General features: G+C 38.5%; 3 protein-coding genes and 1 long non-coding RNA gene across 7 annotated transcripts; 3 read left to right on the top strand and 1 right to left on the bottom strand.

Annotated features, from left to right (window-relative positions):
• Positions 1-1,153: 1,153 nt before the first annotated feature.
• Positions 1,154-3,774, bottom strand: LOC137875712 (immunoglobulin kappa light chain-like). Of its 3 annotated transcripts, XM_068715182.1 has the most exons (6): positions 3,708-3,774; positions 3,248-3,592; positions 2,825-3,157; positions 2,105-2,137; positions 1,795-1,893; positions 1,154-1,640 (listed from the first exon to the last, which is right to left on the bottom strand). In XM_068715182.1, the coding sequence occupies exons 1-6, from the start codon at positions 3,748-3,750 to the stop codon at positions 1,633-1,635; spliced, it is 861 nt and encodes a 286-aa protein (XP_068571283.1). In that variant the 5' UTR covers positions 3,751-3,774; the 3' UTR covers positions 1,154-1,632. The 3 variants fall into 3 exon arrangements, with proteins under 3 accessions (XP_068571283.1, XP_068571284.1, XP_068571286.1); XM_068715183.1 differs by lacking the exon at positions 2,105-2,137; XM_068715185.1 differs by lacking the exons at positions 1,154-1,640; positions 1,795-1,893; positions 2,105-2,137 and adding an exon at positions 2,150-2,463.
• A 4,397-nt stretch (positions 3,775-8,171) lies between these two features.
• On the top strand, positions 8,172-10,340 carry LOC137876026 (uncharacterized). 2 transcript variants are annotated; one of them, XM_068715563.1, is made up of 6 exons: positions 8,172-8,213; positions 8,353-8,682; positions 8,811-9,167; positions 9,302-9,433; positions 9,556-9,599; positions 9,696-10,340. In XM_068715563.1, the coding sequence occupies exons 1-6, from the start codon at positions 8,174-8,176 to the stop codon at positions 9,828-9,830; spliced, it is 1,038 nt and encodes a 345-aa protein (XP_068571664.1). In that variant the 5' UTR covers positions 8,172-8,173; the 3' UTR covers positions 9,831-10,340. The 2 variants fall into 2 exon arrangements, with proteins under 2 accessions (XP_068571664.1, XP_068571663.1); XM_068715562.1 differs by having other exon boundaries at positions 9,296-9,433.
• Positions 10,341-18,198: 7,858 nt separating this feature from the next.
• LOC137875959 (signal-regulatory protein beta-2-like) lies at positions 18,199-19,246 on the top strand. The gene is made up of 3 exons (XM_068715475.1): positions 18,199-18,258; positions 18,398-18,721; positions 18,849-19,246. The coding sequence occupies exons 1-3, from the start codon at positions 18,216-18,218 to the stop codon at positions 19,244-19,246; spliced, it is 765 nt and encodes a 254-aa protein (XP_068571576.1). The 5' UTR covers positions 18,199-18,215.
• Positions 19,247-19,364: 118 nt separating this feature from the next.
• LOC137876025 (uncharacterized) lies at positions 19,365-20,476 on the top strand. Its single transcript, XR_011103410.1, has 3 exons — positions 19,365-19,471; positions 19,594-19,637; positions 19,734-20,476. It is a non-coding gene; the product is annotated as an uncharacterized lncRNA (long non-coding RNA).
• The last annotated feature ends 8 nt before the right edge of the window (positions 20,477-20,484 follow it).

Here is a 20,484-nt window from a genome sequence, read left to right as displayed (position 1 = left end):
ACTATACTGTGTGTCTAAATCTATTTGCAAATAAAGACAGTAATTGAATAAGTAATGTGTTGATGTGATTCCTATAAAAATGATTTTAGTATTGACGTTCAGGAATATAACATAACCTTGAGGGTTGTTGTGAAAAAGTTACATTGAGCTAAAGTATATTGTATCAACTGGTTTTATGTTTTTGTAGTATTGTGTATGTTGAAGGAACACAATGGAAACAAGACGTCAGTCACGATGTCTGTGCACAGCGTTCCATTCTAGAGAGATCATCTCAGACCTACGATTAATGTAAATATTTTAGTAACAATGGCAATAATATTTCTGTAAAACAAATGTCCAGATATAAACCATCCTTTATCGCACTCCATGATCAAAATGTCATCATTGAATAATCTGCTGTTTTAGAATCAATCAAAAATCTAAATTTACAATAATCATTCGGAGGCAAAAATGAATTTATCTGAATTTACCTTAATTAAGCCCAAACTGAATGATTTTTACACAAATTCGACGAATCGTATCAATTATCTGTTCTACGTAAGCACAAGTATTTTTTGACCTTTAATTATGCAGGATAGTGCCGTTGAGATTAAAAATCCCTTTTTCATGAGAGTCTCGGCTGTGGGAAAGTTGACTAAAAGTTCTTCTCTTGCTCCAAACATCTGGGTGCACTCCCCCTCTCTCACCAACGACCCCTAAAGAAAAGCTGCTAACCCCAGACCAGTGCAGTCAGATCAACCTGTGACCAACAGTCCATAACCTGAGTATCACCTTACTGTGTCCAAACTCCTCCTGCACCTTCATCTGCACTACTCCTGTACGCTTTTATTGTCAAATGTATAATTAGCATTCCACTTGCCTCGTTAAAAATGTAGAAAAGCAGCTTTCAAAATATCAGTTGTCCAATTAGAACGCCCATATGTCGATAAGGCGGCAGATCAATATTAAACTAATTTAATACATGGTTTAGTGTAATGATAAAAGCAGGATAAGTCCCACTAGCTCACAGTGTTTGATGCAAACAGCTTACTTTATTGTGCACACAGGATATTTTTTTAGCAACGTGGATTTTCTCAAGAATGACTGCAGAAGATTTCTGACATAATCCTTTTTTATTTCAACTTTGATTAATGTTTCATTATGCAGTCAATATTCCAAGCTTCAACAGATATATTCATTCTTATTTCAACAAAGCAACATTAGCAAACACAAGTTACTAAGGCTGGAGCATGCTACTCAGGCCACGCAGACATCTCTGAACACACTTAATGTACGGAGGCGAATATGCGCAGGAACTATTCTGAGACATTCACGTGTCTTTTGTACTCATGTGGATTTTGAGTATAATATTTCTGTGTATCTTTGACGAAACATAATTCCAGCCTTAAATGTAAATAAACAATGCACAACTAATGTTAAGTAAAGATAAAAACATTCACACACACTTTATCCATATAATACATGTTGGCTTTCCAAAATATAACAAAGAGCTGAACTGTCTTTTTTTAAATCAGTGGAATTCACCCAAACAGAAATCAGTGCCGATCGTTGATTCCTTTGACTTGTTTCTCTTCTTCTTCTTCCTTTTCACTGTAGATAGATCCAGTGATGCAGTAGTGCAGTACCTCTGTGTCACCATCCTAAAAATAATAGTTTTAATATTCAGAGCTGTGACAACAAGACCAAGAGTAAATGATATCAGAGAGGCTTCCTGTAACGTCCTGGATTTTTTATAAACAAGAACATCTGTAGATTCCAGTTATGTTCTTCGTCTTCACAGTTTACTGAACTTACCTTCAGTATTCCTTGAGAAAACAAGGATGACAATCACAATCACACAGAGAGCCAGCAGTGTGCCAAGGATGATGTGAACTGGATCCCAATGAATTGTTCCTGAAAGTCATTTAAAAATGTCATTTAACTCTTTACTCCTTGTTTCCATGAAGTCATCCATGACTTTTAGGTGACTCAATGGTAAATAGCTTAAATATTGCAGATTAGTAATATTCAGTTTATCACATGTGTAATTTATCATAATTCGTAACAATAATTTGAATTATGGAATTTCATAAAATAGTTGGGATGATGTCATATGAGTCAATACCTCCATTGGTTTTCAAGTCCAAATCTTGTGCACCTTTCAGGTAAACGTGTGAAGGGAACAATAACAAGTTGTGAGATGATTCATGAATTTAAAGTCATAATTTGCACCATTTTGTCAAGAACAATGTGTAGACTGTTGAAATAATAATCCCCTTCAATCATCACTACGACCCACTAGGAGTGTGTGGTGGTGTCTGTCTCTGCAGAGACTCTGCCCTCTGCCTGGATTTTCTCTTTGCTTCTTGTCTTGCTGTGTTTGTGACGTTGTTGGGCGTCATCAAAGAGCCTTTGAGCCCCATGTCGGGTTGTCAAAAACCACCGCTTTGTCACGATACAGAGGCACAAGCCTCCCTTTAGCATCTGTATGATATGATATGAGAACGGGTTGTTACATCGCTGTGTGTTTCTGTGCTTCAGTGTTCCCCCTGCTCCTCTCTCTCTCCTCTGCTAGCAGACACACAGAGTAACACACAGGGCCGACAGGATGAAGCGTCCACAAATCCGGCAACGCAGCACCTCTGCAGGGTTGTGCGGAGGTGTGGGTGTGTTAATTCATTGTTCAACTTAGCGGTTTATACTATTTAAGGCTAAAAGTTAAGCATTGTTGAGTGCGTGGCCTCTTTGAGTAACAGGTGTGTGCCGTCAAATTCGCTAGATGTTAGAACTTCAATATATGAATATATGAAAATACAATACTTTTAGTATAACTGTAAATACATACTTGTCTCCACTTTGGTTCCTTCACCAAACAGGATCTCTCCACATGTGGCCACAGCACAGTAGTAAGTCCCAGCATCAGAGGTCTGTATAGTTTTGGACAGACTGTAGACACAACTTCTTTCTTCTTGTTCATCACTGTGAGTGTAAATGAATCCTGGATGAGATTCTCCTGATCCAGATCTGAACCAGTACACACTGTGTTCACCTGGACACTGGACTCTGTTTTCTTTGTTCTTGGAGAGAAGTGAACACTGGAGAGTCACCGAGTCGCCCGGATGGACCGACTCAGTGTCCGGACTTTGTTTCACGTAGTAAGATCTCTGCTGATTATGATCTGCATGATTCAGGTAAAAATGCGTTAATAAGAATTAATAATTAAAATTATCAAATGTGGCAAGAAGACTTTGGGAAAAATATATTTTACCTTTCACAACCAAGAAGGTGCCATTAACAAAACTGTGTGAATATCTTGATCCAATGAGACAGAAGTATGTCGCTTCGTCCTCTTTGCTGATATTTCTGATGGAAAGAAAATACTGACTGTTCTGCTTTGTGACGTTGAAACGTGGGTTGTTAAATTCCTCACTAACTGTCAGTTTGCCAAGAACAACAGAAGCGACCTGTTGGACCATGTATCCAAGAGGCTGCTTGTACCAGTTAAATGATCTGTCTTTCGTCTCAGAAACTGAACACTGCAAAGTAACATTTCCACCAAGTTCAACCAAAGTCAAAGAGAGCTGGTGAGGAACCTCTGCAGCTTGAATCAGATCTGAAGAAAAAAGACAGAATGAAAGCACAAGATAAGTAAACAGGTAAAGTATGAACCCTTCCAAAGATGAATACATGGTCGTGTCTTTGTCAAAGTAGTTAAGAATTGCACTTACACACTGTACAAAGTAGAATCAAAGCAGCCAGTCCTCCGATCATTGTGGTACAGCACTCTTGTCTTGCACTACTGATGACACACGACCAAATGGAAGCTGTAGTCACTGGGTGATCAAGGTTTACAAAGTACAATGATTGGCTGAAACATAGAAAATGACCGTCCCCCTTCAAGTTTAAACTTTTGATCTATTTTCATTATATAGGACATCTACATGTTGAGTATTGGTTGTATTTTCAAAGCAGTGTCGTTATTCAGACTGCATGACTAAATGTATTGTTTCTCTGATAACCTTTTTTTGTGGGTTTTTGGCCTATTTAAGACCAAGTACTGAAAGTCTTTCAACAGCAAAATCGGTCTTATTGACTGCATGTGTGTATTTAAAGGTCACGATGTGCAGAAATGTTGGATTTTAATCGCATGCACAGGTGACACAATCCACACTTTCTATTTGTTTTTTGCAAGAAATTTCCATAACTTAAATTAACCTGGAGTGGCAACTGGTTTGTTACACAAAACGAAAAAGTACTCATCAGGTGATTGGATGAACCATCTGTGTATCACCGTCAGTCGGGAACAAACACCCTCTCCTTTGAGAAAAGTCTTCAGCGCTGTACTTTGTTCTTTACTGAAGAAATACTCTCCAGATCTGGTGTAACGGGGCCACGCCCCTATTCAGAATGACATTCATATAGGTGATGCTGAAGCAGCATTTGTCGTGTCACAAAGACCTAAAACACTCCTGTTGCTGCCGCTAGATCCTCTCAGGATGCTGATCGGTCCGAACCAGAATGGTTTGGACAAAAACGCATTACTTGAAGCCTGACAAGGTGGATTCTGGTGCCATTTACTGACACTGCTTGCCCCAACGGCTGAAGTCCAGTTTTACAGTGATGCCATTGGCTTCAAACACTTTTGTAACTGAACTAAGCCTCAGTGATTTTTTTGATGTATTGTTGGCTAGCTTGTTTGCTAATGACATGCAACATGTAAATGAGACAGTATTTTCCTCTTTCAGTGTAGGCTAACTGTTTAGCTTCCTGTGTTTGTGCTAAGCTAGGCTAAACTCCAAATGTTGTGATAATTGTCTAAATTTGGCCGTCCAATCAACACTAAGAGGTGAAAAGGAGGACTTTTGAAATAGCATTAGCTACAGCATAGCCTGCTGGTTCTAATGACAGTTGTGGAGAAAGGTGAGACGAAATGTGGCCAAAGCCACAAAGAAAATGTCACTGGTTACAGTGAGAGAAAGAGGCCTCATGAATGTACAATTTGTCATTATGATAAAGTATCGCAATTTTGATCTTGATCTAAATCTTGATGATCTTGCAAACACTCTTAAATAGTTTTGTTTGTTTATCATTTCCTCTTTTTTAATGACAGATACTTTGATTTGTTTTAGCACAAAAAGCACTAGTAAAACCAATAACATTAAGGACAGGCCCATTTAATTAATGATGTTACACTTGTGTGTTTCTCAAGTCTAAATGTCTGCTTTGAAAGTTATGTGCACATGAAGACACAAAGTGAGAGGGATCAAATAGACTGTCGGTGGTTTTCACCAGTGAACTGATGTGCAGCAGTTACACACATACTGAGCATTACATGTTGTAGACACAATTAGTTTCCTTTTTAAAACATATTCAGTGTAAAAACATGTCAGGGGACAACTACTCAATTGAATAAACCCGTCACTCTTTCTGGTCTCACAGCACTTTGTAAATCCCTTCTGCATGTAGCGAGAGCAGCAAGCAAAGCCACATGCAACAGCTACACTGACAGACTGAAGCTGTGGTGGGACACTTTTGCACCATTTGACCAACCTTCAAGGCTGTTTACTCACATCAGACTATTCAACAGGATGTGTAGTCAGGGAAGAGCTACAATAAGCTTCAGCAGACAAACTTATTGTTCTATTTTTACTTGTTGCTGTGCTCATTTAAAGTATAGATACTGTCTATCCTTCATGTTCTTAAGATGCAACCATCTACGACCATATGCATGGTCAATCTTAAAATATCACAGATGCATATTTGCGTGTTTTGTTTTAATCTGCAGATTTATTCACCACCTGAGTCTATCACCGCACCGCAGACTTAAACAAGGCTTCCTCACCTATTTGGAGATAATCAGACAAACTTAACTTAAGATCAAGGTTCAAAATTCTACATCGACAAATAGACCAGAGTGGGTCCAGTGAAGGATTAGCACCTCCCCCTCTGACAGCAATTACAAATGAACAGCACAAAACTGTAAAGGAGTGAGATGGAAAATGGTCGGGACATAGCGTGACTGGGTGCGTTTGTCCGACCCTCCTGAACCCTTAACCTACTCCTGTTAGTTGATGTGACATTATTAACAATCATAACAACAAGTGTGTTATTAAAAGGTAAACATCGTTCAAAACGAGCTTCATGAGGCTGAAACAGAGTGAGAGAAGAAGGTTTGTATCGACACCTCAGTTTGAGGCCCGACCCCAACAATGCTTAAGTTTCCACGCATCATTTGTTTGTCAGTGGTGACTGTGAATGTGTGTCTATTTGTGTCTGTGTGTGTGTGTGTGTGTGTGTGTGTGTGTGTGTGTGTGTGTGTGTGTGTGTGTGAGAAAGTACAAGGAGTGTTTTGGCTCGTTGTCAACAATATGTAGAACCTGATGAAGGCCACAAACCACAGCGAGCTGGTTTAACAAATGTGACTAAAGTTTCGGTCCTAAACTGTAGATAGACGGTCGTCTTTATAATTTACTTCTTCATACAACTGTCTCGTTGGGAGGAAACCTTAACGCTGTTTTCATCATTATTATAACGCTGGAGTTTGTGGTGTTGTACTGGGCTGCATTTTAATGTTAGTGTGAAGACGTCAACCACTGTGAATGAAGTGACCCAGGATTGTTTATTCATAATCACCTTGTTATTGATTATATGGTTTTATTTGGGGTCTTGTCCCAGGTTCACACTGGACAGATAACAATATACGGGTCAGAAACTTTAAATCTCCTCCAGGTGAATGTGATCCTGTGAGAGTGGCGCTCTGCTGCTGCCTCTCACCAGCCCCCTGAAAAGAAGTGAGGTGAGAATAGAGGACGGATGGTTGAACCGCCCTCCTCTGTACGCTGTGCTCTTCCTGCTGATGTGACTGACAGGCAGGAGTGGGCGGGTCATCACTGATGATGTGGAGCATCTGAATTGGCTAGCGTGCATAACATTTAACACGTCTCTATCTCTGTGTATCGTGATGACAAATGGATGAATGCATCTTTTCTGCACACAAATCAAACTGGAGATCATAGTGCAGTATGTCTGATTAATTGTTCGTCAGAGTGACGGCCAGTGGAAAGAAGCTGTTCCTGTGTCTGGTGGTTTTGTCGTACAGTGCTCTGTAGCGCCTACCAGAGGGGAGGAGTTGGAACAGTCTAACACAGAGGAGCCACTTACTGCAGAAAAGAGAGGACATGTAATATGCTGAATATGTGCACAAACACAAGCACTCAACTGTGTGAAGATTACACAAACAAAGGCTTAAAATGACCGGGACGCTGGGTTGTAAAGAGTTTAGAGATTGTTACTCTTCTTTAGACAACAGGACATGTTAGAGCCATGAGTTAACCACAAAGCTGCTGGATCTCTGTTTTGATGCATAAATGCTACAATCCTTAAATGTGTAAGCTAACACACAAACATAATGAGTGGCAGTAATTCAGTCCGGTTCTCTTTTGGAGATACATTCATATTGGACTTGTTTGCAATTTGTCATTTACATCCATCAGTGGGTTTGGAGAACTAAAATTCTGCACTGCAAACTTGAGCGTTTAAGTTTAAGAGACTTCTATAGTCAGTGAAGCTCTAATGAAAGACGCTTTTGAGTCACACTAAAGGAAATGTAGGATCCAGTGTTTTTGGATACTTTGTTGGTCTTTGTTTAGAATTTTATCCATCTCTTGTAAGTTCTCTAACTTTTTGGGAATGTAATACTTAATTGCTGGATTCCCCCTTAAATCTTGTTAAGTTGTCATTTTAATGATCTTAACTTTAAAGTCTTTGTTGTTGCCTAACTTTAACCACACCTTAATCATGAGAGGAGGACATGGCTTAGTTTATTCTGTACAGAGATCATATCTCACCCCATGAATCAATGCAGCAGCAATCTAGTTTAGGGTTTCTAGAAACCAGGCTACACCGCTCATAAATATGGTACAAGAGTGAATGAAAAATACTTTTTAACCAGATTGTTTCTGGATAAATGTGGTTCACATTAGTATCAAATCAAATCATGTCATATTTACTCTCTGTGTCAGTTGTAGAAACTCACCATGAAACAAAAGTGCGCTGTTGGTGTTGATTCATATTTTTAGGCCAATCAGATTGCTCTGAAACTGATCCCTCCCACTTGACATGATTACATTAAGACACTTCATCTTCTAATTTGATCTGATTTAACTGCAGTCTCAAGAGGATTAACAAGAAAATGATGATCATCTTTTATTTACTGCTGATTCTCAGAGTGGGGCGTAAGTACATCTATCAATGTCAGATTTACTTCAGATATGTATTTATATCATTGTCATGTTCTTACAGTAATTCAGCAGGACATACCTGATTCTTTCTCTGTCAATAACCACTGAACCGTGTTTCTCTTCATATTTTCAGGATGCACAGATGATCTGATCTTTGAGACAAAGAGTGTTGGACAAAATGTGACTTTGACTTGTCCTCGCAATAAAACTCTGGAAGCATCATCCTTGTTTTGGATCAGGCTTGTTTCTGGAAACTTACCTGAATTCTTTCAAGGAACCTTCACTTTTAAATATGATTATGATGGTGTTAATACGACTCCTCACATTACAACAAAACAAGAACCTGGAACATTTCTCCTGCATATTCATCAAGCAAAGCTAAGCGATACTGGAGTTTACTACTGTTTAAGAGTGATCGAACTTGATATGACACTTTTGAAAGGAACATTTCTGAGAATTGGAGGTAAACATTTAGAAAAATCAGTTTACATAATTTAATTATCTTACATGTTTATGTTTAAAGATAAAAACATTTTTTAATTACTTCAATGCTCACTAAAGCATGGTTATTATCATGTTTGTATTTGTCAGGACCAGAACCTGATATCACTGCCGTCATACAAGAGCGTTTATCTGATCCAGTCCATCCAGGAGACTCAGTGACTCTGCAGTGTTCAGTCCTCTCTGACTCTGAGGAGAAGACGTGTCCAGAAGAACAGAGTGTGTACTGGTTCAGAGCCGGATCAAATGGATCTTATCCCAGTGTCATTTATGCACAAAGAAACAACAGTGCTGGATGTGAGAAGAGTCCTGAGGCTCACTCTCCACAGAAATGTGTCTACAGCTTCTCTAAGAACGTTGTCTTCTCTGATTCCGGGACTTATTACTGCGCTGTGGCCACATGTGGAGAGATATTATTTGGAAATGGAACAAAACTGGAAGTTGAAGGTAACGGCAGAATATTTCCATATAAATCAAGATTAATTTAGATCATGTATCACAAAGCAATTGTACCATATGCCTTATATCATCTTGTCAAAATAATTAACTTCAATTATTTGCTCATTTTCATATAGTTTCAGCACTCAACATGTGGGATTTGCAGAAGGCCAACATGGTTCTGATTCTGCTATTTGCAGCTCTGGCTATGAGTCTGATTGTTATTGCCTTCCTGATTTATACCATCAAGATGAAAACTTGTGATCAGTCCAACGGTAATACACGTTTCTAACAGTATCTTGCAAAAGCTAACTTTCCAGAATTAACACAACTGACATGTGTAAATTAATCTACAGGGTCTTTCATCCTAAATCTCTGTTTTTATTTTATAACACAGTTGCCGTTGCTGCAACAGTCAGAGGTGAGCACCAAGGTCAGCAGGTAAGGTCTATAAAGAAAAGAGTACAATGGAAAAGTTATTGGCATTTTCTTTCCACTCTATAGAAATTAAAATATGCTGTTTTCATATTTATTCAGAGAAATGAGGACATGTTGGTTTATTCTGCACCAACCTTCACCAAGAGGAAAACTGGCAGAGCAGAGAGAAAGAATGTAAAAACAGCAGAGGGAGAGACCGTCTACACTGGTGTCAGGACTTTAATGAAAGATTAACAATCTATCGGTTACAGTCTTTCACTTTGATAACCTGAAAAATGTTCTACGTTTAACTTTGACACGTTTTAATGACTTTTGTTGATATTCTACACCATCTCATATCTCTTAATTCTTATTTAATTGTGTGAATTGTTGACTGTTTAAAAGATTGACCTTCAAAGAGTCAGAGGGTTGAGGAAGGTTTCCATCTGTGTCTTTTGTCTGATGTACAGTTTTAAGGCTGTAAACTTCTCTATGTGTCAATGCTAAGGTGTACCGCTTTCAGTCTTTTCAAAAGTTTTCTCTTTCCTTTTATAATGGCATAATTTCATTGTGTTCAGTCATAATTTGTTTATTTTGAAAATAACTTTAGTTAGTTGATCTTGTATAAGACAGGGACATTGATTGGTTTTCTTATTAAATCACAGTAGAAACTAGTACAATACTTTTACAGAAATAAACGGCGACATATATGTTTCATAATTCCTGCAAGTTAAAAGCAATATGACATACAGTCAGTCTTAACCCTAAATTAACTTGAGATCTAAATATTAAAAGTGTTTTAAATAATCAGGGCAAAAGAAAAAACAACTATCAAACCTCTCAACAAAACTATACTGTGTGTCTAAATCTATTTGCAAATAAAGACAATAATTGAATAAGTAATGTGTTGATGTGATTCCTATAAAAATGGTTTTAGTATTGACGTTCAGGAATATATCATAACCTTGAGGGTTGTTGTGAAAAAGTTACATTGAGCTAAAGTATATTGTATCAACTGGTTTTATGTTTTTGTAGTATTGTGTATGTTGAAGGAACACAATGGAAACAAGACGTCAGTCACGATGTCTGTGCACAGCGTTCCATTCTAGAGAGATCATCTCAGACCTACGATTAATGTAAATATTTTAGTAACAATGGCAATAATATTTCCGTAAAACAAATGTCCAGATATTAACCATCCTTTATTGCACTCCATGATCAAAATGTCATCATTGAATAATCTGCTGTTTTAGAATCAATCAAAAATCTAAATTTACAATAATCATTCGGAGGCAAAAATGAATTTATCTGAATTTACCTTAATTAAGCCCAAACTGAATGATTTTTACACAAATTCGACGAATCGTATCAATTATCTGTTCTACGTACACACAAGTATTTTTTTAACCTTTAATTATGCAGGATAGTGCCGTTGAGATTAAAAATCCCTTTTTCAAGAGAGTCTCGGCTGTGGGAAAGTTGACTAAAAGTTCTTCTCTTGCTCCAAACATCTGGGTGCACTCCCCCTCTCTCACCAACGACCCCTAAAGAAAAGCTGCTAACCCCAGACCAGTGCAGTCAGATCAACCTGTGACCAACAGTCCATAACCTGAGAATCACCTTACTGTGTCCAAACTCCTCCTGCACCTTCATCTGCACCACTCCTGTACGCTTTTATTGTCAAATGTATAATTAGCATTCCACTTGCCTCGTAAAAAATGTAGAAAAGCAGCTTTCAAAATATCAGTTGTCCAATTAGAACGCCCATATGTCGATACGGCAGCAGATCAATATTAAACTAATTTAATACATGATTTAGTGTAATGATAAAAGCAGGATAAGTCCCACTAGCTCACATTGTTTGATGCAAACAGCTTACTTTATTTTTCACACAGGATATTTTTTTAGCAACGTGGATTTTCTCAAGAATGACTGCGGAAGATTTCTGACATAATCCTTTTTTATTTCAACTTTGATTAATGTTTCATGATGCAGTCAATATTCCAAGCTTCAACAGATATATTCATTCTTATTTCAACAAAGCAACATTAGCAAACACAAGTTACTAAGGCTGGAGCATGCTACTCAGGCCACGCAGACATCTCTGAACACACTCAGTGTACGGAGGCGAATATGCGCAGGAACTATTCTGAGACGTTCACGTGTCTTTTGTACTCATATGGATTTTGAGTATAATATTTCTGTGTATCTTTGAAGAAACAGAATTCCAGCCTTAAATGTAAATAAACAATGCACAACTAATGTTAAGTAAAGATAAAAACATTCACACACACTTTATCCATATAATACATGTTGGCTTTCCAAAATATAACAAAGAGCTGAACTGTCTTTTTTTAAATAAGTGGAATTCACCCAAACAGAAATCAGTGCCGATCATTGATTCCTTTGACTTGTTTCTCTTCTTCTTCTTCTTCCTTTTCACTGTCGATAGATCCAGTGATGCAGCAGTTCAGTACCTCTGTGTCACCATCCTAAAAATAATAGTTTTAATATTCAGAGCTGTGACAACAAGACCAAGAGTAAATGGTATCAGAGAGGCTTCCTGTAACGTCCTGGATTTTTTATAAACAAGAACATCTGTAGATTCCAGTTATGTTCTTCGTCTTCACAGTTTACTGAACTTACCTTCAGTATTCCTTGAGAAAACAAGGATGACAATCACAATCACACAGAGAGCCAGCAGTGTGCCAAGGATGATGTGAACTGGATCCCAATGAATTGTTCCTGAAAGTCATTTAAAAATGTCATTTAACTCTTTTCTCCTTGTTTCCATGAAGTCATCCATGACTTTTAGGTGACTCAATGGTAAATAGCTTAAATACTGCAGATTAGTAATATTCAGTTTATCAAATGTGTAATTTATCATAATTTGTAACAATAATTTGAATTATGGAATTTCATGAAATAGTTGGGATGATGTCATATGAGTCAAGTCCTCTATTGCTTTTCAAGTCCAAATCTTGGGCACCTTTCAGGTAAACGTGTGAAGGGAACAATAACAAGTTGTGAGATGATTCATGAATTTAAAGTCATAATTTGCACCATTTTCCTCAAGAACAATGTGTAGACTGTTGAAATAATAATCCCCTTCAATCATCACTACGACCCACTAGGAGTGTGTGGTGGTGTCTGTCTCTGCAGAGACTCTGCCCTCTGCCTGGATTTTCTCTTTGCTTCTTGTCTTGCTGTGTTTGTGACGTTGTTGGGCGTCATCAAAGAGCCTTTGAGCCCCATGTCGGGTTGTCAAAAACCACCGCTTTGTCACGATACAGAGGCACAAGCCTCCCTTTAGCATCTGTATGATATGATATGAGAACGGGTTGTTACATCGCTGTGTGTTTCTGTGCTTCAGTGTTCCCCCTGCTCCTCTCTCTCTCCTCTGCTGTGTGCAGAGTGATGTTGTCTGTGTGTCTGACTGAGAGCAGACACACAGAGTAACACACAGGGCCGACAGGAAGAAGTGTACACTTCAGATGCATTCATTAAAAATCCGGCAACGCAGCACCTCTGCAGGGTTGTGCGGAGGTGTGGGTGTGTTCGCTAGATGTTAAGTTTGACCAACCTGGTGGTTTGTTCTCACCTTGCTGGATCATCTGACCGCTCACCTTTGATCTATTTTTGTGATCCTAATACCTCATCAGTTGCTATGGTGAGTACCATGTTGTCCTAACTGATAGAACTTCAATTAGAAAAAGTAATAAGTTGTTTTAATGACTAAACTATGTTTTTGAAATATTTAGATACAATATATGAAAATATAATACTTTTAGTATAACTGTAAATACGTACTTGTCTCCACTTTGGTTCCTTCACCAAACAGGATCTCTCCACATGTGGCCACAGCACAGTAGTAAGTCCCAGCATCAGAGGTCTGTATAGTTTTGGACAGACTGCAGACACAACTTCTTTCTTCTTGTTCTTCTTGTTCATCACTGTGAGTGTAATCAAGAAGGTGCCATTAACAAAACCGTGTGAATATCTTGATCTACTGAGACAGAAGTATGTCGCTTCGTCCTCTTTGCTGATATTTCTGATGGTAAGAGTGTTCCACTCTGTGACGTTGAAACGTGGGTTGTTAAATTCCTCACTAACTGCCACTCTGCCAACAAGAACAGAAGCGACCTGTTGGACCATATATCCAAGAGGCTGTTTGTACTAGTTAAATGATCTGTCTTTCGTCTCAGAAACTGAACACTGCAAAGTAACATTTCCAGCAAGTTCAACCAAAGTCAAAGAGAGCTGGTGAGGAACCTCTGCAGCTTGAATCAGATCTGAAGAAAAGAGACAGAATGAAAGCACAAGATAAGTAAACAGGTAAAGTATGAACCCTTCCAAAGATGAATACATGGTCGTGTCTTTGTCAAAGTAGTTAAGAATTGCACTTACACACTGTACAAAGTAGAATCAAAGCAGACAGTCCTCCGATCATTGTGGTACAGCACTCTTGTCTTGCACTACTGATGACACACGACCAAATGGAAGCTGTAGTCACTGGGTGATCAAGGTTTACAAAGTACAATGATTGGCTGAAACATAGAAAATGACCGTCCCCCTTCAAGTTTAAACCTTTGATCTATTTTCATTAGCTAGGACATCTACATGTTGAGTATTTGTTGTATTTTCAAAGCAGTGTCGTTATTCAGACTGCATGACTAAATGTATTGTTTCTCTGATAACCATTTTTTGTGTGTTTTTGGCCTATTTAAGAGCAAGTACTGAAAGTCTTTCAACAGCAAAATCGGTCTTATTGACTGCATGTGTGTCTTTAAAGGTCACGATGTGCAGAAATGTTTGATTTTAATCGCATGCACAGGTGACACAATCCACACTTTCTATTTGTTTTTTGCAAGAAATTTCCATCACTTTAAATTAACCTGGAGTGCCAGATGGTTTGTTACACAAAACGAAAAAGTACTCATCAGGTGATTGGATGAACCATCTGTGTATCACCGTCAGTCGGGAACAAACACTCTCTCCTTTGAGAAAAGTCTTCAGCGCTGTACTTTGTTCTTTACTGAAGAAATACTCTCCAGATCTGATGTAACGGGACCACGCCCCTATTCAGAATGACATTAATATAACTGATGCTGAAGCATTTGTCGTGTCACAAAGACCTAAAACACTCCTGTTGCTGCCACTAGATCCTCTCAGGATGCTGATCGGTCCGAACCAGAATGGTTTGGACAAAAACGCATTACTTGAAGCCTGACAAGGTGGATTCTGGTGCCATTTACTGACACTGCTTGCCTCAACGGCTGAAGTCCAGTTTTACAGTGATGCCATTGGCTTCAAACACTTTTGTAACTGAACTAAGCCTCAATCATTTTTTGGATGTATTGTTGGCTAGCTTGTTTGCTAATGACATGCAACATGTAAATGAGACAGTATTTTCCTCTTTTAGTGTAGGCTAGCTGTTTTACTTCCTGTGTTTGTGCTAAGCTAGGCTAAACTCATGCTGGAGCTGGATCCAAATGTTGTGATAATTGTCTAAATTTGGCCGTCCAATCAACACTAAGAGGTGAAAAGGAGGACTTTTGAAATAGCATTAGCTACAGCATAGCCTGCTGGTTCTAATGACAGTTCTGGGGAAAGGTGAGACGAAATGTGGCCAAAGCCACAAAGAAAATGTCACTGGTTACAGTGAGAGAAAGAGGCCTCATGAATGTACAATTTGTCATTATGATAAAGTATTGCAATTTTGATCTTCATCTAAATCTTGATGATCTTTCAAACACTCTTAAATAGTTTTGTTTGTTTATCATTTCCTCATTTTTAATAACAGATACTTTGATTTGTTTTAGCACAAAAAGCACTAGTAAAACCAATAACATTAAGGACAGGCCCATTTAATTAATGAAGTTACACTTGTGTGTTTCTCAAGTCTAAATGTCTGCTTTGAAAGTTATGTGCACATGAAGACACAAAGTGAGAGGGATCAAATAGACTGTCGGTGGTTTTCACCAGTGAACTGATGTGCAGCAGTTACACACATACTGAGCATTACATGTTGTAGACACAATTAGTTTCCTTTTTAAAACATATTCAGTGTAAAAACATGTCAGGGGACAACTACTCAATTGAATAAACCCGTCACTCTTTCTGGTCTCACAGCACTTTGTAAATCCCTTCTGCATGTAGCGAGAGCAGCAAGCAAAGCCACATGCAACAGCTACACTGACAGACTGAAGCTGTGGTGGGACACTTTTGCACCCTTTGCCCAACCTTCAAGGCTGTTTACTCACAACAGACTATTCAACAGGATGTGTAGTGAGGGAAGAGCTACAATAAGCTTCAGCAGACAAACTTATTGTTCTATTTTTACTTGTTGCTGTGCTCATTTAAAGTATAGATACTGTCTATCCTTCATGTTCTTAAGATGCAACCATCTACGACCATATGCATGTGCAATCTTAAAATATCACAGATGCATATTTGTGTGTTTTGTTTTAATCTGCAGATTTATTCACCACCTGATTCTATCGCCGCACCACAGACTTAAACAAGGCTTCCTCACCTATTTGCAGATAATTAGACAAACTTAACTTAAGATCAAGGTTCAAAATTCTGCATCGACAAATAGACCAGAGTGGGTCCAGTGAAGGATTAGCACCTCCCCCTCTGACAGCAATTACAAATGAACAGCACAAAACTGTAAAGGAGTGTGATGGAAAATGGTCGGGACATAGCGTGACTGGGTGCGTTTGTCGAACCTTCCTGAACCCTTAACCTACTCCTGTTAGTTGATGTGATATTAATAACAATCATAACAACAAGTGTGTTATTAAAAGGTAAAACATCATTCAAAACAAGCTTCATGAGGATGAAACAGAGTGAGAGAAGAAGGTTTGTATCGACACCTCAGTTTGAGACCCGACCCCAACAATGCTTAAGTTTCCACGCATCATTTGTTTGTCAGTGGTGACTGTCAATGCGTGTCTATTTGTGTCTTTGTGTGTGTGTGTGTGTGTGTGTGTGTGTGTGTGTGTGTGTGTGTGTGTGTGTGTGTGTTTGAAAGTACAAAGCGTGTTTTGGCTCGTTGTCAACAATATGTAGAACCTGAAGAAGGCCACAAACCACAGCGAGCTGGTTTAACAAATGTGACTGAAGTTTCGGTCCTAAACTATAGATAGACGGTCGTCTTTATAATTTATTTCTTCATACAACTGTCTCATTGGGAGGAAACCTTAACGCTGTTTTGATCATTTTTATAACGCTGGAGTTTGTGGTGTTGTACTGGGCTGCATTTTAATGTTAGTGTGAGGACGTCAACCACTGTGAATGAAGTGACCCAGGATTGTTCATTCATAATCACCTTGTTATTGATTATATGGTTTTATTTGGGGTCTTGTCCCAGGTTCACACTGGACTGATAACAATATACGGGTCAGAAACTTTAAATCTCCTCCAGGTGAATGTGATCCTGTGAGAGTGGCGCTCTGCTGCTGCCTCTCACCAGCCCCCTGAAAAGAAGTGAGGTGAGAATAGAGGACGGATGGTTGAACCGCCCTCCTCTGTACGCTGTGCTCTTCCTGCTGATGTGACTGACAGGCAGGAGTGGGCGGGTCATCACTGATGATGTGGAGCATCTGAATTGGCTAGCGTGCATAACATTTAACACGTCTCTATCTCTGTGTATCGTGATGACAAATGGATGAATGCATCTTTTCTGCACACAAATCAAACTGGAGATCATAGTGCAGTATGTCTGATTAATTGTTCATCAGAGTGACGGCCAGTGGAAAGAAGCTGTTCCTGTGTCTGGTGGTTTTGGCGTACAGTGCTCTGTAGCGCCTACCAGAGGGGAGGAGTTGGAACAGTCTAACACAGAGGAGCCACTTGCTGCAGAAAAGAGAGGACATGTAATATGCTGAATATGTGCACAAACACAAGCACTCAACTGTGTGAAGATTACACAAACAAAAGCTTAAAATGACCGGGACGCTGGGTTGTGAAGAGTTTAGAGATTGTCACTCTTCTTTAGACAGCAGGACATGTTAGAGTCATGAGTTAACCACAAAGCTGCTGGATCTCAGTTTTGATGCATAAATGCTACAATCCTTAAATGTGTAAGCTAACACACAAACATAATGAGTGGCAGCAATTCAGTCCGGTTCTCTTTTGGAGATACATTCATATTGGACTTGTTTGCAATTTGTCATTTACATCCATCAATGGGTTTGGAGAACTAAAATTCTGCACTGCAAACTGGAGCGTTTAAGTTTAAGAAACTTCTATAGTCAGTGAAGCTCTAATGAAAGACGCTTTTGAGTCACACTAAAGGAAATGTAGGATCCAGTGTTTTTGGATACTTTGTTGGTCTTTGTTAAGAATTTTATCCGTCTCTTGTAAGTTCTCTAACTTATTGGGAGTGTAATACTTAATTGCTGGATTCCCCCTTAAATCTTGTTAAGTTGTCATAGTTGTCGTATAGTTGTAGAAACTCACAATGAAACAAAAGTGCGCTGTTGGTGTTGATTCATATTTTTAGGTTGGAAAATAACGACCGGCCAATCAGATTGCTCTGAAACTGATCCCTCCCACTTGACATGATTACATTAAGACACTTCATCTTCTAATTTGATCTGATTTAACTGCAGTCTCAAGAGGATTAACAAGAAAATGATGATCATCTTTTATTTACTGCTGATTCTCAGAGTGGGGCGTAAGTACATGTAGCAATGTCAGATTTACTTCAGATATGTATTTATATCATTGTCATGTTCTTACTGTAATTCAGCAGGACATACCTGATTCTTTCTCTGTCAACAACCACTGAACCGTGTTTCTCTTCATATTTTCAGGATGCACAGATGATCTGATCTTTGAGACAAAGAGTGTTGGACAAAATGTGACTCTTTCTTGTGCTCGCACTAAATCTCTGGACATATCATCCTTGTTTTGGATCAGGCTTGTTTCTGGAAACTTACCTGAATTCTTTAAAGGAACATACACTTTTGATCAAAATGGTGTTAATACGACTCCTCGCATTACAACAAAACAAGAACCTGGAACATTTCTCCTGCATATCCATCAAGCAAAGCTAAGCGATACTGGAGTTTACTACTGTTTTAGAGTGAACCGACTCGATGTGATACTTTTGAACGGAACATTTCTGAGAATTGGAGGTAAACATTTATAAAAATCAGTTTACATCATTTAATTATCCTACATGTATGTATAAAGATAAAAAACATTTCTTAAGTGCTTCAATGCTCACTAAAGCATGGTTATTATCATGTTTGTATTTCTCAGGACCAGAACCTGATATCACTGCCGTCATACAAAACCGTTCATCTGATCCAGTCCATCCAGGAGACTCAGTGACTCTGCAGTGTTCAGTCCTCTCTGACTCTGAGGAGAAGACGTGTCCAGAAGAACAGAGTGTGTACTGGTTCAGAGCCGGATCAGATGGATCTTATCCCAGTGTCATTTATGCACAAAGAAACAACAGTGCTGGATGTGAGAAGAGTCCTGAGGCTCACTCTCCACAGAAATGTGTCTACAGCTTCTCTAAGAACGTCAGCTCCTCTGATGCCGGGACTTATTACTGTGCTGTGGCCACATGTGGAGAGATATTATTTGGAAACGGAACAAAACTGGAAGTTGAAGGTAACGGCAGAATATTTCCATATAAATCAAGATTCATTTAGATCATGTATCATAAAACAACTGTACAATATGCCTTATATCATCTTGTTAAAATAGTTAACTTCAATTATTTGCTCATTTTCATATACTTTCAGCACTCAACATGTGTGATTTGCAGAAGGCCAACACGGTTCTGATTCTGCTATTTGCAGCTCTGGCTATGAGTCTGATTGTTATTGCCTTCCTGATTTATACCATCAAGATGAAAACTTGTGATCAGTCCAACGGTAATACACGTTTCTAACAGTATCTTGCAAAAGCTAACTTTCCAGAATTAACACAACTGACATGTGTAAATTAACCTGCAGGGTCTTTCATCCTAAATCTCTGTTTTTATTTTATAACACAGCTGCTGTTGCTGCAACAGCCAGCGGTGAGCACCAAGGTCAGCAGGTAAGGTCTATAAAGAAAAGATCACAATGGAAAAGGTATTGGCATTTTCTTTCCACTCTATAGAAATTAAAATATGCTGTTTTCATATTTATTCAGAGAAATGAGGACATGTTGGTTTATTCTGCACCAACCTTCACCAAGAGGAAAACTGGCAGAGCAGAGAGAAAGAATGTAAAAACAGCAGAGGGAGAGACCGTCTACACTGGTGTCAGGACTTTAATGAAAGATTAACAATCTATCGGTTACAGTCTTTCACTTTGATAAGCTGAAAAATGTTCTACGTTTCATTTTGACACGTTTTAATGACTTTTGTTGATATTCTACAGCATCTCATATCTCTTAATTCTTGTTTAATTTTGTGCATTGTCGGCTGTTTGAAAGATTGACCTTCAAAGAGTCAGAGGGTTGAAGAAGGTTTCCATCTGATCTTTCGTCTGATGTGCAGTTTTAAGGCCGTAAACTTCTCTATGTATCAATGCTAAGGTGTACCGCTTTCAGTCTTTTCAAAGGTTTTCTCTTTTCTTTTATAATGGCATAATTTCATTAAGTGTTTAGTCATAATTTGTTTATTTTGAAAATAACTTTAGTTAGTTGATCTTGTATAAGACAGGGACATTGATTGGTTTTCTTATTAAATGTTTGCAGCACAGTAGAAACTAGTACAATACTTTTACAGAAATAAGCGGTGACATATATGTTTCATAATTCCTGCAAGTTAAAAGCAATGTGACATACAGTCAGTCTTAACCCTAAATAAACTTGAGATCTACATATTAAAAGTGTTTTAAATTATCAGGGCAAAAGAAAAAACAACTATCAAACCTCTCAACAAAACTATACTGTGTGT

The sequence above is a fragment of the Cebidichthys violaceus genome, unplaced genomic scaffold, assembly GCF_023349555.1.
Source record: "Cebidichthys violaceus isolate CVI_PGR_0920_01 unplaced genomic scaffold, fCebVio1.0.p SCAF_2, whole genome shotgun sequence".
NCBI lineage: Eukaryota > Metazoa > Chordata > Actinopteri > Perciformes > Stichaeidae > Cebidichthys > Cebidichthys violaceus.
Note: the sequence above shows the minus strand (reverse complement) of the source record. Positions and strands in the feature narration are given on the sequence as shown.